Here is a 16,123-nt window from a genome sequence, read left to right as displayed (position 1 = left end):
TTAAAATGGTGCCTAATACTTGTATGTTTGAGAAATTTGATTTAGGAGATTTCTGTTGATTTGTATTTGGCACCCTGCAATTTCATTGGCTGTTGGAGAGATATTCCGCTAGGAACAAGGCTGCAGGGCCATATGGAGTACCAGGATGCGCTGACCAACTGGCAAGTGTCTTCCCTGATATTTTCAACCAGTTCCTGGGCTGTTCCCAGACAAGTTAAAGAAGCAATAAAACTGGCAATAAAGCAATAAAACCTTCTTTAAACTAGTTGAGTATCTGGAGCATCAGACTTTCTGGGTTCGATTACAGGTTCAAAATGGCCAGAAACAAAGCATTTTCTTCTGAAACTCCTCAATCTATTCTTGTACTGAGAAATGAAGGCAATTCCTTGTGAGAAATTGCCAAAACTGAAGATCTCGTACAATGCTGTGTACTACTCCCTTCACAGAACCAGAATAGAAAGAGAAGTGGGAGGCCCCGGTGCATAACTAAGCAAGAGGACAGACGCCTCACAAGTCCTCAACTGGCAGCTGCACCTTCAAAACACCAGTCTCAACATCAACAGTGAAGAGGCGACTCTGGGATACTGGCCTTCTAGGCAGAGTTCCTCTGTCCAGTGTCTGTGTTATTTTTCCCATCTTAATATTTAATATTTTTTGGGCCAGTATGAGATATGTTTTTTTTTTTAGCAGAGCTAGTTTGCTCTGTTCTGTGCTGTCTAGAAGGCCAGCAATCTGGAGTCGCCTCTTCATTGTTGACATTGAGACTGGTGTTTTTTCTTTAATATTGTCCATTGAAGTGCTGCAAAGAAAGACCTAGTTGACCTAATGGCGCCAAAGGAGATGGCTGAAGTTTTATGATCAAGTAACCAATTGTGCTATTGTGTATGTTTTTTCACGTTATTTGTAACTTATTTTGTACATAATGTTTCTGCCACCGTGTCTTATGACCGAAAAGAGCTTCTAAATATCAGGACAGCGATTACTCACCCCGTACCGGAGGAATACTTTTTCTTCAACGAGTCTTAGAAGGAAGGGAATGATTTACTTCAGACACCCGACAAGGCCTTCATCCCCATCATTCACAGCAGAAAGACGGGGACGAAGGCCCTGGTGCCTTGTAAGATTCCGACGCTGAGAGGGTAAGCTACCTTTAATCAAATCAAATCCAATCAAATGTATTTATATAGCCCTTCGTACATCAGCTGATATCTCAAAGTGCTGTACAGAAACCCAGCCTAAAACCCCAAACAGCAAGCAATGCAGGTGTAGAAGCACGGTGGCTAGGAAAAACTCCCTAGAAAGGCCAAAACCTAGGAAGAAACCTAGAGAGGAACCAGGCTATGTGGGGTGGCCAGTCCTCTTCTGGCTGTGCCGGGTGGAGATTATAACAGAACATGGCCAAGATGTTCAAATGTTCATAAATGACCAGCATGGTCAAATAATAATAAGGCAGAACAGTTGAAACTGGAGCAGCAGCACGGTCAGGTGGACTGGGGACAGCAAGGAGTCATCATGTCAGGTAGTCCTGGGGCATGGTCCTAGGGCTCAGGTCCTCCGAGAGAGAGAAAGAAAGAGAGAAGGAGAGAATTAGAGAACGCACACTTAGATTCACACAGGACACCGAATAGGACAGGAGAAGTACTCCAGATATAACAAACTGACCCTAGCCCCCCAACACATAAACTACTGCAGCATAAATACTGGAGGTTGAGACAGGAGGGGTCAGGAGACACTGTGGCCCCATCCGGGGACACCCCCGGACAGGGCCAAACAGGAAGGATATAACCCCACCCACTTTGCCAAACACACAGCCCCCACACCACTAGAGGGGTATCTTCAACCACCAACTTACCATCCTGAGACAAAGCTGAGTATAGCCCACAAAGACCTCCGCCACGGCACAACCCAAGGGGGAGGGGAGGGGGGGGGGGGGGCGCCAACCCAGACAGGATGACCACATCAGTGAATCAACCCACTCAGGTGACGCACCCCCTCCAGGGACGGCATGAGAGAGCCCCAGTAAGCCAGTGACTCAGACCCTGTAATAGGGCTAGAGGCAGAGAATCCCAGTGGAAAGAGGGGAACCGGCCAGGCAGAGACAGCAAGGGCGGTTCGTTGCTCCAGAGCCTTTCCGTTCACCTTCCCACTCCTGGGCCAGACTACACTCAATCATATGACCCACTGAAGAGATGAGTCTTCAGTAAAGACTTAAAGGTTGAGACCGAGTTTGCGTCTCTGACATGGGTAGGCAGACCGTTCCATAAAAATGGAGCTCTATAGGAGAAAGCCCTGCCTCCAGCTGTTTGCTTAGAAATTCTAGGGACAATTAGGAGGCCTGTGTCTTGTGACCGTAGTGTACGTGTAGGTATGTACGGCAGGACCAAATCGGAAAGATAGGTAGGAGCAAGCCCATGTAATGCTTTGTAGGTTAGCAGTAAAACCTTGAAATCAGCCCTTGCTTTGACAGGAAGCCAGTGTAGAGAGGCTAGCACTGGAGTAATATGATCCAATTTTTTGGTTCTAGTCAGGATTCTAGCAGCCGTATTTAGCACTAACTGAAGTTTATTTAGTGCTTTATCCGGGTAGCCAGAAAGTAGAGCATTGCAGTAGTCTAACCTAGAAGTGACAAAAGCATGGATTATTTTTCTGCATCATTTTTGGACAGAAAGTTTCTGATTTTTGCAATGTTACGTAGATGGAAAAAAGCTGTCCTTGAAATGGTCTTGATATGTTCTTCAAAAGAGAGATCAGGGTCCAGAGTAACGCCGAGGTCCTTCACAGTTTTATTTGAGACGACTGTACAACCGTTAAGATTAATTGTCAGATTCAACAGAAGATCTCTTTGTTTCTTGGGACCTAGAACAGTTTAAAAGTAGAACGTTTGCAGGCATCCACTTCCTTATGTCTGAAACACATGCTTCTAGCAAGGGCAATTTTGGGGCTTCACCATGTTTCATTGAAATGTACAGCTGTGTGTCATCCGCATAGCAGTGAAAGTTAACATTATGTTTTCGAATAACATCCCCAAGAGGTAAAATATATAGTGAAAACAATAGTGGTCCTAAAACGGAACCTTGAGGGACACCGAAATGTACAGTTGATTTGTCAGAGGACAAACCATTCACAGAGACAAACTGATATCTTTCCGACAGATAAGATCTAAACCAGGCCAGAACTTGTCCGTGTAGACCAATTTGGGTTTCCAATCTCTCCAAAATAATGTGGTGATCGATGGTATCAAAAGCAGCACTAAGGTCTAGGAGCACGAGGACAGATGCAGAGCCTCGGTCCGATGCCATTAAAATGTCATTTACCACCTTCACAAGTGCCGTCTCAGTGCTATGATGGGGTCTAAAACCAGACTGAAGCATTTCGTATACATTGTTTGTCTTCAGGAAGGCAGTGAGTTGCTGGGCAACAGCCTTTTCTAAAATTTTTGAGAGGAATGGAAGATTCGATATAGGCCGATAGTTTTTTATATTTTCTGGGTCAAGGTTTGGCTTTTTCAAGAGAGGCTTTATTACTGCCACTTTTAGTGAGTTTGGTACACATCCGGTGGATAGAGAGCCGTTTATTATATTCAACATAGGAGGGCCAAGCACAGGAAGCAGCTCTTTCAGTAGTTTAGTTGGAATATGGTCCAGTATGCAGCTTGAAGGTTTAGAGGCCATGATTATTTTCATCATTGTGTCAAGAGATATAGTACTAAAACACTTGAGCGTCTCTCTTGATCCTAGGTCCTGGCAGAGTTGTGCAGACTCAGGACAACTGAGCTTTGAAGGAATACGCAGAATTAAAGAGGAGTCCGTAATTTGCTTTCTAATAATCATAATATTTTCCTCAAAGAAGTTCATGAATTTATCACTGCTAAAGTGAAAGTCATCCTCTCTTGGGGAATGCTGCTTTTTAGTTAGCTATGCGACAGTATCAAAAAGGAATTTCGGATTGTTCTTATTTTCCTCAATTAAGTTAGAAAAATAGGATGATCGAGCAGCAGTAAGGGCTCTTCGGTACTGCACAGTACTGTCTTTCCAAGCTAGTCGGAAGACTTCCAGTTTGGTGTGGCGCCATTTCCGTTCCAATTTCGGGTATTTTCTGTGTACCAGGGAGCTAGTCTCTTATGAGAAATGTTTCTAGTTTTTAGAGGTGCAACTGCATCTAGGGTATTGCGCAAGGTTAAATTGAGTTTCTCAGTTAGGTGGTTAACTGATTTTTGTCCTCTGGCGTCCTTGGGTAGACAGAGGGAATCTGGAAGGACATCAAGGAATCTTTGTGTTGTCTGTGAATTTATAGCACGACTTTTGATGTTCCTTGGTTGGGGTCTGAGCAGATTATTTGTTGCAATTGCAAACGTAATAAAATGGTGGTCCGATAGTCCAGGATTATGAGGAAAAACATTAAGATCCACAACATTTATTCCATGGGACAAAACTAGGTCCAGCGTATGACTGTGACAGTGAGTGGGTCCAGAGACATGTTGGACAAAACCCACTGAGTCGATGAAAGCCTTTTGGAGTGGGTCTGTGGACTTTTCCATGTGAATATTAAAGTCACCAAAGATTAGAATATTATCTGCTATGACTACAAGGTCCGATAGGAATTCAGGGAACTCAGTGAGGAACGCTGTATATGGCCCAGGAGGCCTGTAAACAGTAGCTATAAAAAGTGATTAGTAGGCTGCATAGATTTCATGACTAGAAGCTCAAAAGACGAAAACGTCATTTTTTTTTTTGTAAATTGAAATTTGCTATCGTAAATGTTAGCAACACCTCCGCCTTTGCGAGATGCACGGGGGATATGGTCACTAGTGTAGCCAGGAGGTGAGGCCTCATTTAACACAGTAAATTCATCAGGCTTAAGCCATGTTTCAGTCAGGCCAATCACATCAAGATTATGATCAGTGATTAGTTCATTGACTATAATTGCCTTTGAAGTAAGGGATCTAACATTAAGTAGCCCTATTTTGAGATGTGAGGTATCATGATCTCTTTCAATAATGACAGGAATGGAGGTGGTCTTTATCCTAGTGAGATTGCTAAGGCGAACACCGCCATGTTTAGTTTTGCCCAACCTAGTTCGAGGCACAGACACGGTCTCAATGGTGATAGCTGAGCTGACTACACTGACTGTGCTAGTGGCAGACTCCACTATGCTGGCAGGCTGGCTAACAGCCTGCTGCCTGGCCTGCACCCTATTTCATTGTGGAGCTAGAGGAGTTAGAGCCCTGTCTATGTTGGTAGATAAGATGAGAGCACCCCTCCAGCTAGGATGGAGTCCGTCACTCCTCAGGAGGTCAGGCTTGGTCCTGTTTGTGGGTGAGTCCCAGAAAGAGGGCCAATTATCTACAAATTCTATCTTTTGGGAGGGGCAGAAAACAGTTTTCAACCAGCGATTGAGTTGTGAGACTCTGCTGTAGAGCTCATCACTCCCCCTAACTGGGAGGGGGCCTGAGACAATTACTCGATGCCGACACATCTTTCTAGCTGATTTACACGCAGAAGCTATGTTGCTCTTGGTGTTCTCTGACTGTTTCATCCTAACATCATTGGTGCCGACGTGGATAACAATATCTCTATACTCTCTACACTCGCCAGTTTTAGCTTTAGCCAGCACCATCTTCAGATTAGCCTTAACGTCGGTAGCCCTGCCCCCTGGTGATCGCTGGATGATTCGTTTTAAGTCTAATACTGCGGGTAATGGAGTCGCCAATGACTAGTTTTCAATTTGTCAGAGCTAATGGTGGGAAGCTTCGGCGTCTCAGACTCGGCCTCTGACTCCGACCCGCTGCTTAATGGGGAAAACCGGTTGAAAGTTTCTGTCGGCTGAATGAGCGACACCGGTTGAGCGTTCCTACAGCATTTCCTTCCAGAAACCGTGAGAAAGTTGTCCGGCTGCGGGGACTGTGCCAGGGGATTTATACTACTATCTGTACTTACTGGTGGCACAGACGCTGTTTCATCCTTTCCTACACGGAAATTACCCTTGCCTAACGATTGCGTCTGAAGCTGGGCTTGTAGCACAGCGACTGCAATTAAAAGGCATCATGTTAATGTTACTACTTAGCTTCGGCTGTTGGAGGTCCTGACGAATCGTGTCCAGATAAAGTGTCTGGAGTGAAAAAGTTGAGGAAAAAAATAATTAAAAAGTAAAAACCGTAAAGTTGTCAGGTAGCAAAACAGGTTGGCAACAAAACGCACAGCAACTCGAAAACAAGTCTGCAAGGACCATCGGTCCTATTATGTACAATCAATCGATAATAAAATAGACAAACTACGATTACTACCAACGGGACATTAAAAACTGTAATATCTTATGTTTCACCGAGTCGTGGCTGAACGACGACAACCCAGCAGCAGGACCGCTACCTCCACCTTTGTGCAAGGAGGAGCAGGAGGGGAGCACTGCCAGAGCCCTGCAAAATGACCTCCAGCACGCCACAAATGTGCATGTGTCTGCACAAACGGTCAGAAACAGACTCCATGAGGATGGTATGAGGACCCGACGTCCACAGGTGGGGGTTGTGCTTACAGCCCAACACCGTGCAGGACGTTTGGCATTTGCTAGAGAACACCAAGATTGGCAAGTTCGCCACTGTGCTCTTCACAGATAAAAGCAGGTTCACACTGAGCATGTGACAGATGTGACAGAGTCTTGAGACGCCGTGGAGAACGTTCTGCTGCCTGCACCATCCTCCAGCATGACTGATTTGGCGGTGGGTCAGTCATGGTGTGGGGTGGCATTTCTTTGGGGGGCCGCACAGCCCTCCATGTGCTCGCCGGAGGTAGCCTGACTGCAATTAGGTACCGAGATGAGATCCTCAAACCCCTTGTGAAACCATATGCTGGTGCGGTTGGCCCTGGGTTCCTCCTAATGCAAGACAGTGCTAGACCTCATGTGGCTTTGGGGCGGCAGGGTAGCCTAGTGGTTAGAGCGTTGGACTAGTAACCGGAAGGTTGTGAGTTCAAACCCCCGAGCTGACAAGGTACAAATCTGTCGTTCTGCCCCTGAACAGGCAGTTAACCCACTGTTCCCAGGCCGTCATTGAAAATAAGAATTTGTTCTTACTGACTTGCCTGGTTAAATAAAGGTAAAATAAAATAAAAAAATAAAATGTGGCTGGAGTGTGTCAGCAGTTGCTGCAAGAGGAAGGCATTGATTCTATGGACTGGCCCGCCCGTTCCCCAGACCTGAATCCGCACATCTGGGACATCATGTCTCACTCCATCCACCAGCGCCACGTTGCACCACAGACTGTCCAGGAGTTGGCGGATGCTTTAGTCCAGGTCTGGGAGAAGATCCCTCAGGAGACCATCCGCCACCTCATCAGGAGCATGCCCAGGCGTTGTAGGGAGGTCATACAGGCACGTGGAGGCCACACACACCACTGAGCCTCATTTTGACTTGTTTTAAGGACATTATATCAAAGTTGGATCAGCGTGACTTCCATGGGTTGATACATTTGATTTCCATTGATAATTTTTGTGTGATTTTGTTGTCTGCACATTCTACTATGTAAAGAAAAAAGTATTTAATAAGAATATTTCATTCATTCAGATCTAGGATGTGTTATTTTAGTGTTCCCTTTATTTTTTTGAGCAGTGTATATTTGTAAACAACAGCTGGTGCATGAAATCTAAGGAAGTCTTGAGTTTTTGCTCACCTGAGGTTGAGTATCTCTTGATAAGCTGTAGACCACAATATTTACCGAGAGAGTTTTCATCTGTATTTTTCAAACCGATGCTAGCTCTAAGACCGCACTCAATGAGCTGTATACGGCCATAAGCAAACAGGAAAGCGCTCATCCAGAGGCAGCACTCCTAGTGGCCAGGGAGTTGACCTTGTTTGGGATAGGGGGCATTATTTTGATGTCCGGATGAAAAGCGTGCACTGTGATGCAGTGCCTTAGACCGCTGCACCACTTGGGAGCCCATAGGCGGCGCTCGTTGTGGCCTGGGACTTTAATGTAGGGAAACTCGTTTTTACCTAATTTCTACTAGCATGTTAAATGTGCAACCAGATGGAAAAAAATTCTAGACCACTTTTACTCAACATACAGAGATGCGTACAAATCTCTCCATCGCCCTCCATTTGGCAAATCTGACTAATTATTTTCTTCTGATTCCTGCTTACGAACAAAATCTAAAGCCGGAAGCACCAGTGACTCGGTCGACAAGAAAGTGGTCAGATGAAGCAGATACTAAGCTACAGAACTGTTTTGCTAGCACAGACTGGAATATGTTCCAGGATTCTTCCGATGGCATTGAGGAGTACAACACAGGCTTCATCAATAAGTGCATCAATGATGTCGTCCCCACAGTGACCACGAATACATACCCCAACCAGAAGCCATGGATTATAAGCAACATCTGCACTGAGCTAAAGGGTGGAGCTGCTGCTTTCTACTGGACTCTAACCCGGAAGCTTACAAGAAATCCTGCTATGTCCTTCGACGAACCATCAAACAGGCAAAGCATTAATACAGGACTAAGATTGATACTACACCGGTTCCAACGCTCGTCGGATGTGGCAGGGCTTGCAAACTATTACAGACTACAGGCTGCTTTTTGTTCTATGTTGCTCTGTCTGTATGCTACGTCTTGCTTGTCCTATGTTGCTCTGTCTGTATGCTATGTCTTGCTTGTCCTATGTTGCTCTGCATGTGCTCACTGCTCAATGATTGTCTATATTGTAATTGTTTTTTATAACCTGCCCAGGGACTGCGGTTAAAATTAGCCGGCTGGCTAAAACCGACACTTTAGACCCACTCCTATTTGCATACCGCCCCAACAGATCCACAGATGATCCAATCTCTATTGCACTCAATACTGCCCTTTCCAAAAGGAACACCTATGTGACAATGCTATTCATTGGCTACAGCTCAGCGTTCAACACCATAGTGCCCTCAAAGCTCATCACTAAGCTAAGGACCCTCTCGACTAAACACCTCTGCAACTGGATCCTGGATCTCCTGATGGGCCGCCCGTAGGTGGTAAGGGTAGTTAACAAAACATCCACCACGCTGATCCTCAACAAGGGGGCCCTTCAGGGGTGCGTGCTCAGTCCCCTCCTGTACTCCCTGTTCACTCATGACTGCATGGCCAGACACGACTCCAACACCATCATCAAGTTTAACAATGACACAACAGCGGGAGGCCTGATCACCAACAACGATGAGACAGCATGTAGGGAGGAGGTCAGAGACCTGGCCGTGTGGTGCCAGGACAACAACCTCTTCCTCAACGTAATCAAGACTAAGGAGATGATTGTGGACTACAGGAAAAGGAGGACCGAACACGCCCCCATTCTCATCGACTGGGCTGCAGTGGAGCAGGTTGAGAGCTTCAAGTCCCTTGGTGTCCACATCACCAACAAACTATCTTGTTTCAAACACACTACTAAGACAGTCATGAAGAGGACACGACAAAGCCTATTCCTAGTCATAGACTGTCCTCTCTGCTATCGCACGACAAGTGGTACCGGAGCTCCGAGTCTAGGTCCAAAAGGCTTCTTAACAGCTTCTTCCCCCAAGCCATAAGACTCCTGAACAACTAATCAAAGGGCTACCCAGACCCACCTTTTTCACTGCTGCTACTCTCTAAGCATAGTCACTTTAACTCTAGCTACATGTAAATATTAGCTCAATGACTTCGACTAACCAGTGCCCCCGCACATTGACTCTGTACCGGTACCCCCTGTATATACAGTTGAAGTCGGAAGTTTACATGCACTTTAGCCAAATACGTTTAAACTCAGTTTTTCACAATTCCTGACATTTAATCCAAGTAAAAATCCCCTGTTTTAGGTCAGTTAGGATCACCACTTTATTTTAAGAATGCGAAATGTCAGAATAATAATAATAAGTACTTAACACTTTTTTTTTTCTTAAAACTTCTCAACTTTGTTGGTTAAGGGCTTGTAACAATATTACGGCAAAATGCTTCTCCCCTATTTGACCTAGATACTGTAGTTGGTGTGTATTGATATGTAGTCTATGTGTGTCGTTTTTACGTTGATGTAGTTCTGTCCTTGAGCTGTTCTTGTCTATTAGTGTTCTATATTATGTCATGTTCCATGTTATGGATGACCAGATCAGGTCTTGATAATATGTGCTGATACAGGTTCAGGAGTAATGCTGGAAAAGGTACTTTCTTACGATGAAACTGCAATGATGAGATAGATGTTCTTCTTTGTTTTTATGTTTTATAATCTCTCTGTGTTGGATCTTGCCTAGCCATCTTGTCTCAAGAGGACCGCAATGGAAATAAGTCCCAGAATTTGTGTGTTATCCTCAATGATTGTACTCATGTGCATGTGTCTTTTTCAAGTTCTATGTGTGCTTGTTTTTAAAATGGTCGAATTAATAAACCAAACCAGATATTGATGAAAAACAGGCCCTACCCTGCGCTAAACCAATGTATAATCTCGGGTTCTGGTCGGGTAGCAGAGCTCTAACATACTGACTGTGATCCTTGCTACATCATGGCTGTTATGTTTGATGATCAATTATCTTTTGTTTTATCCAACTTCGTCTTTCAATCTCTCTCTCCTCTCTATCTCTCTCCCTCTCCTTTCAATCTCTCTATCTCTTTCCACTCAATCTCTCTCTATCGCTCTCCTCTCAATCTCTCTCTATCTCTCTCTCTCTCCTCTATCTCTCTCTCTCTCCTCTCAATCTCTCTCTCTCCTCTCAATCTCTCTCTCCTCTCAATCTCTCTCTCCTCTCAATCTCTCTCTCCTCTTAATCTCTCCTCTATCCTTTCAATCTCTCTTCTATCCTTTATATCTCTCTATCTCCATCTCTCTCCTCTCCATCTCTTCTCTCAATCTCTCTCCTATCTCCCTATCTCTCGCCTCTCTATCCTCTCAATCTCTCTCTCACCTCTCAATCTCTCTCTGTGTCTCTCTCTCTCAGTGCCAGCGTCCGGATGGCCTCCAAGACGTTTGAACCCAGTAGCTCGGTGAGTTAAAGTTTGGGTTAAAGGTCAGGGGTTTATGATATAACAATTATGATTTTTCTATCGCTTTGGTTTATGTGGTGTTTTTTTTTAAACTATTCGTACAAAACGCCTACCTGGTAACACCTGAAATGTCTCATATTGTGCACTAATTTTGTTTGAATTAAAAAATATATATTTAACCTTTATTTAACTAGGCAAAACATGCCTAGTTTTTTGTTGCCTTGAAAACATATTTCACCACATAACCATTAATCCAAAATATACATTTACTGTGAAATACCATTAGACATTGATTTAATCACCAAAACATCATAATAATCTTCTCAATTTAGTTATTTTAACAACCAGTTAATCCAATAGCAAAATAATCTAACATTTCAAAATTGTCCTTTGAATGTAAAATGGTACAGCACTGCAAATTACAGAATATATTAAAATATATGCAACTTCTGTGTTTTATATCATACAATTTCATCCAGAAAGCTTTTGGACATCAGAGCGATGTTGAGGGAATCCTATTTACTCTGAAAAATACACTCATATGATTGGTAAGACATACAAAACCTTGCAGAAAGCCTATCCAACTGATCATCTCGTATAAAAAAATATGAAGTACTGGAATCAAGACTTAAAAATAACTGATATAGGCACAAGATGGAGGGAGTTTTGGAACATAACTAATGAAATTACAGTTATTAAAACTGTAAGCTTAATCCAGTATAAACTAATTATACAAGAGACAAAATTCACAAATTCGACAGCACAGCAGAAGAGTCATGTCTTAAATGTAAATAAAAAAAGGACTCAACAGTTCATGCCTTCTGGGAGTGCTATAATGTCCAAAAGTATGACATTGTCTGTCAGAAGTTTTAGAATGTAAATGTACCTTTAATCCGTGCGGTGAGATACCCAATGGGGTGGACTAGGGCTGTTACAGTGACCGTATTACTGCCAGTCATGATGGCAGTCAAATCCCATGTGACTGTTTAGTCACTGTAATTAGGCTTCTCCAAGCTCTGATGCTGCTGATGGTCATTAGTAGGCTACCAAACCTGCTTACTGCCTGGTCCTCAGCACTCGGTTGTCCCACTGAGATGCCTTAGACCGGAGGATGAGCAGATATTGTTTTTCTACCTTTACTACCTGGGGGCATCAGGAAGTCCAGGATCTAGTTGCAGAGGGAGGGGTTTAGTCCCAGGGTCTTCAGCTTAGTGATGTGCTTTGAGGGCACTATGGTGTTGAATGCTGAGTTGTAGTCAATGAATAGCATTCTCACATAGGTGTCCCTTTTGTCCAGGTGAGAAAGGGCAGTGTGGAGTGCAATTGGGATTGCGCCATCTGTTGATCTGTTGGGGCGGTCTGCAAATTGGAGTGGGTCTATGACCAGCCTTTCAAAGCACTTCATGGCTACCGACATAAGTGCTAGTCATTTAAGATGGTTACCTTCGCTTTCTTGGGCACATGGACTATTGTGGTCTGCTTGAAACATGTTGGTATTACAGACTCGGTCAGGGAGAGGTTGAAAATATCAGTGAAGACACTTGCCAGTCGGTCAATGCATGCTCTGAGTGCACGTCCCGGTAATCCGTCTGGCCCCGCTCAGTTTTCTCACGCAATTGCATAGCATATTTGCACATTCATCTTCTGCACATCTACCATTCCAGTATTTAATTGCTATATTGTAATTACTTCGGCACCATGGCCTATTTATAGCCTTACCTCTCTTATCTTACCTCATTTGCACTCACTGTATATATACTTTTTCTACTGTATTATTGACTGTGTTTGTTTATTCCATGTGTAACTCTGTGTTGTTGTTTGTGTCACACTGCTTTGCTTTATCTTGGCCAGGTCACAGTTGTAAATGAGAACTTGTTCTCAAATAGCCTACCTGGTTAAATAAAGGTTACATTTAAAAATATATATATACTGGGGCCCCTCAGGGGTAATGCTTAGTCCCCTCCTGTACTCCCTTTTTTTATATATATTTTATTTATTTCACCTTTATTTATTTCACCTTTATTTATTCACCTTTATTTATTGCGACCTGGCCAAGATAAAGCATAGCAACACTTGGCCAAGGTTCATCCAGGTTAGGGTTTAGCTGGGGTAGGCCGTCATTGTAAATAAGAATTAGTTCTTAATTAACTGACTTGTCTCACTGGTCACCATAGCAGCACCCACCCATAGCACGTGCTCCAGCAGGTATTTTTCACTGGTCACCCCCAAAGCCAATTCCTCCTTTGGCCACCTTTCCTTCCAGTTCTCTGCTGCCAATGACGGTAACGCACTGCAAAAATCACTGAAGCTGGAGACTCATATCTCCCTCACTAGCTTTAAGCACCAGCTGTCAGAGCAGCTCACAGATTACTGCACCTGTACATAGCCCATCTGTAAATAGCCCATCCAACTATTAATCCACGACTGCGTGGCCAAGCACGACTCCAACACTCTCATTAAGTTTGCTGACGACACAACAGTGGTAGGCCTGAACACCGACAACAATGAGACAGCCTATAGGGAGGAGGTCAGAGACCTGGCAGTGTGGTGCCAAGACAACAACCTCTCCCTCAATGTGAGCTAGAATTGACCGTGGACTACAGGAAAAGGAGGGTCGAACAGGTGGTGCAGATCAAAAGTTCAAAGTTCCTTGGTGTCCACATCACCAACAAACTATCATGGTGCAAACATATCAAGACAGTTATCTATAGTCACTTTACCTTTTTTTTTTTTTTTTTTTACATGTAACAAATGTAGGTAGGGGTAAAGTAACAAATGTAGGTAGGGGTGAAGTAACAAATGTAGGTAGGGGTAAAGTAACAAATGTAGGTAGGGGTGAAGTAACAAATGTAGGTAGGGGTGAAGTAACAAATGTAGGTAGGGGTGAAGTAACAAATGTAGGTAGGGGTGAAGTAACAAATGTAGGTAGGGGTGAAGTAACAAATGTAGGTAGGGGTGAAGTAACAAATGTAGGTAGGGGTGAAGTAACAAATGTAGGTATGGGTAAAGTAACAAATGTAGGTAGGGGTAAAGTAACAAATGTAGGTAGGGGTAAAGTAACACATGTAGGTATGGGTAAAGTAACAAATATAAAATGTCAGTCTCAGGAAATGAAAAGATTTTGTAAGAGTCCCCAGATCCTCAAAAAGTTCTACAGCTGTACCATCAAGAGCATCCTGACCTGTTGCATCACCGCCTGGCATTGCAACTGCTCAGCATCCGACTGTAAGTTCCTGCAGAGGGTAGTACCTACGGCCCAGTACATCATGGGGCCAAGCTTCCTGCCATCCAGGAACTCTATACTCTACGTCTATAGGAAGGCCCCAAGAATTATCAAAGACTCCCAAGTCATAAACTGTTCTCTCTGCTGTACCGGAGTGCCAAGTCTAGGTCCAACAGGCTCCTTAACAGCTTCTACCTCCAAGCCTTAAGACTGCTGATCAAATGGCCACCTGGACTATTTGCATTGCCCCCCCACCCTTTGTTTTTACACTACTGCTGCTACTCACTGCTTATTATCTATGCATAGTCACTTTACCCCTACCTACAAGTACAAATTACCTCGACTAACCGGTACATTGACGCGGTACCCGTACCCGTACCCTAACCCTAACCCTAACCCCTAACCCTAACCCCTAACCCTAACGCCTAACCCGTACCCGTACCCTAACCCCTAACCCTAACCCCTAACCCGTACCCGTACCCTAACCCCTAACCCGTACCCTAACCCCTAACCCCTAACCCGTACCCGTACCCTAACCCTAACCCTAACCCCTAACCCGTACCCTAACCCCTAACCCGTACCCGTACCCCCTGTATATCGCCTCGATATTGTTATTTTATTGTGTTCATTTTTTAAACTTTAGTTTAATTAATTCATATTTTCTTAACTCTATTTTATTAAAACTGCATTGTTGGTTAAGGGCTTGTAAGTAATAATTTCACGGTATTGTTGTATTCGACGCAGGTGACAAATAAAATTGTATTTGTTGCGGTATTCACTTGTAGTTTCAAAACGAGGATATAGCTTGCTGCTTTATCCACACTGATTGGTGAAGTAATTTAATGTAAAAAACATCATATTCAGAGGTTTTAAAAGGAACAGAAAGGAACGATATAAACCGATACTTTATCGGGGATCAAACCAATTCAAAACTTTATTTTGCTGGTCGGAACATTGGAACGGAATTAAAGAAATTCTGTTCAGAACGAAATGATTGGAAAATAATTTAGGTGTCAACCTCTGCTTTGAATAAGTCTGCTAAATAACCCTTCGCTGCAGTCACCCTACTTTGCCTCATGGGTGGAATGTTATTAGTAGTTTTCATAATTTAGAAAGATTATTTAAATTAAAAAAACTTACAAAAGCTGTTGTTTCTATGTCAAACAGTTTAGTTATTTTTCAGTCTTCTGTGATGTACATAAAGTGTAATATTGGGATGCAAACTCAACATGGAATACATTGTAACTTTGTCCACCATCAAAAAGATCCCAACAAAGGATGTATTTGTTACGTACAGTACATCTCTGATCTTGTCAATCAGCTTTTTGTTGTACTTACTGTGAAGGAAAATCAGAATAGGCATCATAATAGTACATTACAGTTTAAACCATATTTTATGTTTCTTCTTCACAGACATTTTCATTGTTTTTTTGAAAATCTGTAGAGCAGTCAGATTAAGTAATAGTAAAATATATTTTAACAAATGAGAAGAGAATCATACCAAAAGTAATGTGAGCATTGCATTGTGAAAGGGAATTACTTTATATAAACATGTATCACAGGGCCTGGACCTAACCCTTTATATAAACATGTATCACAGGGCCTGGACCTAAACCTAACCCTTTATATAAACATGTATCACAGGGCCTGGACCTAACCCTAACCCTTTATATAAACATGTATCACAGGGCCTGGACCTAAACCTAACCCTTTATATAAACATGTATCACAGGGCCTGGACCTAAACCTAACCCTTTATATAAACATGTATCACAGGGCCTGGACCTAAACCTAACCCTTTATATAAACATGTATTACAATGTGAAACTTATTTCTAGATGAAACACTGATTAAGTGAAAAAGTGACTGTATGATTTTGTGTGGTTCTTAGTCAATTGAAAATGAGTTTTGAAACGACTGCCTTTTTGATGATCTGTTTTGA

The 16,123-nt window shown here is 43.3% G+C and overlaps 1 protein-coding gene across 1 annotated transcript in view; it reads left to right on the top strand.

Annotated features, from left to right (window-relative positions):
* lad1 (ladinin) overlaps positions 1-16,123 on the top strand; it is a 65,285-nt gene that overhangs the window by 28,138 nt on the left and 21,024 nt on the right. Inside the window, exon 8 of the mRNA XM_036989158.2 lies at positions 10,913-10,958. Coding sequence (XP_036845053.1) covers positions 10,913-10,958 — 46 coding nt within the window. The remainder of the gene's footprint in view (positions 1-10,912; positions 10,959-16,123) is intronic.

The sequence above is a fragment of the Oncorhynchus mykiss genome, chromosome 9 (assembly GCF_057628025.1).
Source record: "Oncorhynchus mykiss isolate SJ-2025 chromosome 9, ASM5762802v1, whole genome shotgun sequence".
Taxonomy (NCBI): Eukaryota; Metazoa; Chordata; class Actinopteri; order Salmoniformes; family Salmonidae; genus Oncorhynchus; species Oncorhynchus mykiss.
The sequence above is the reverse complement of the archived record's forward strand: the minus strand, read 5'-3'. Positions and strand labels throughout refer to the sequence as shown.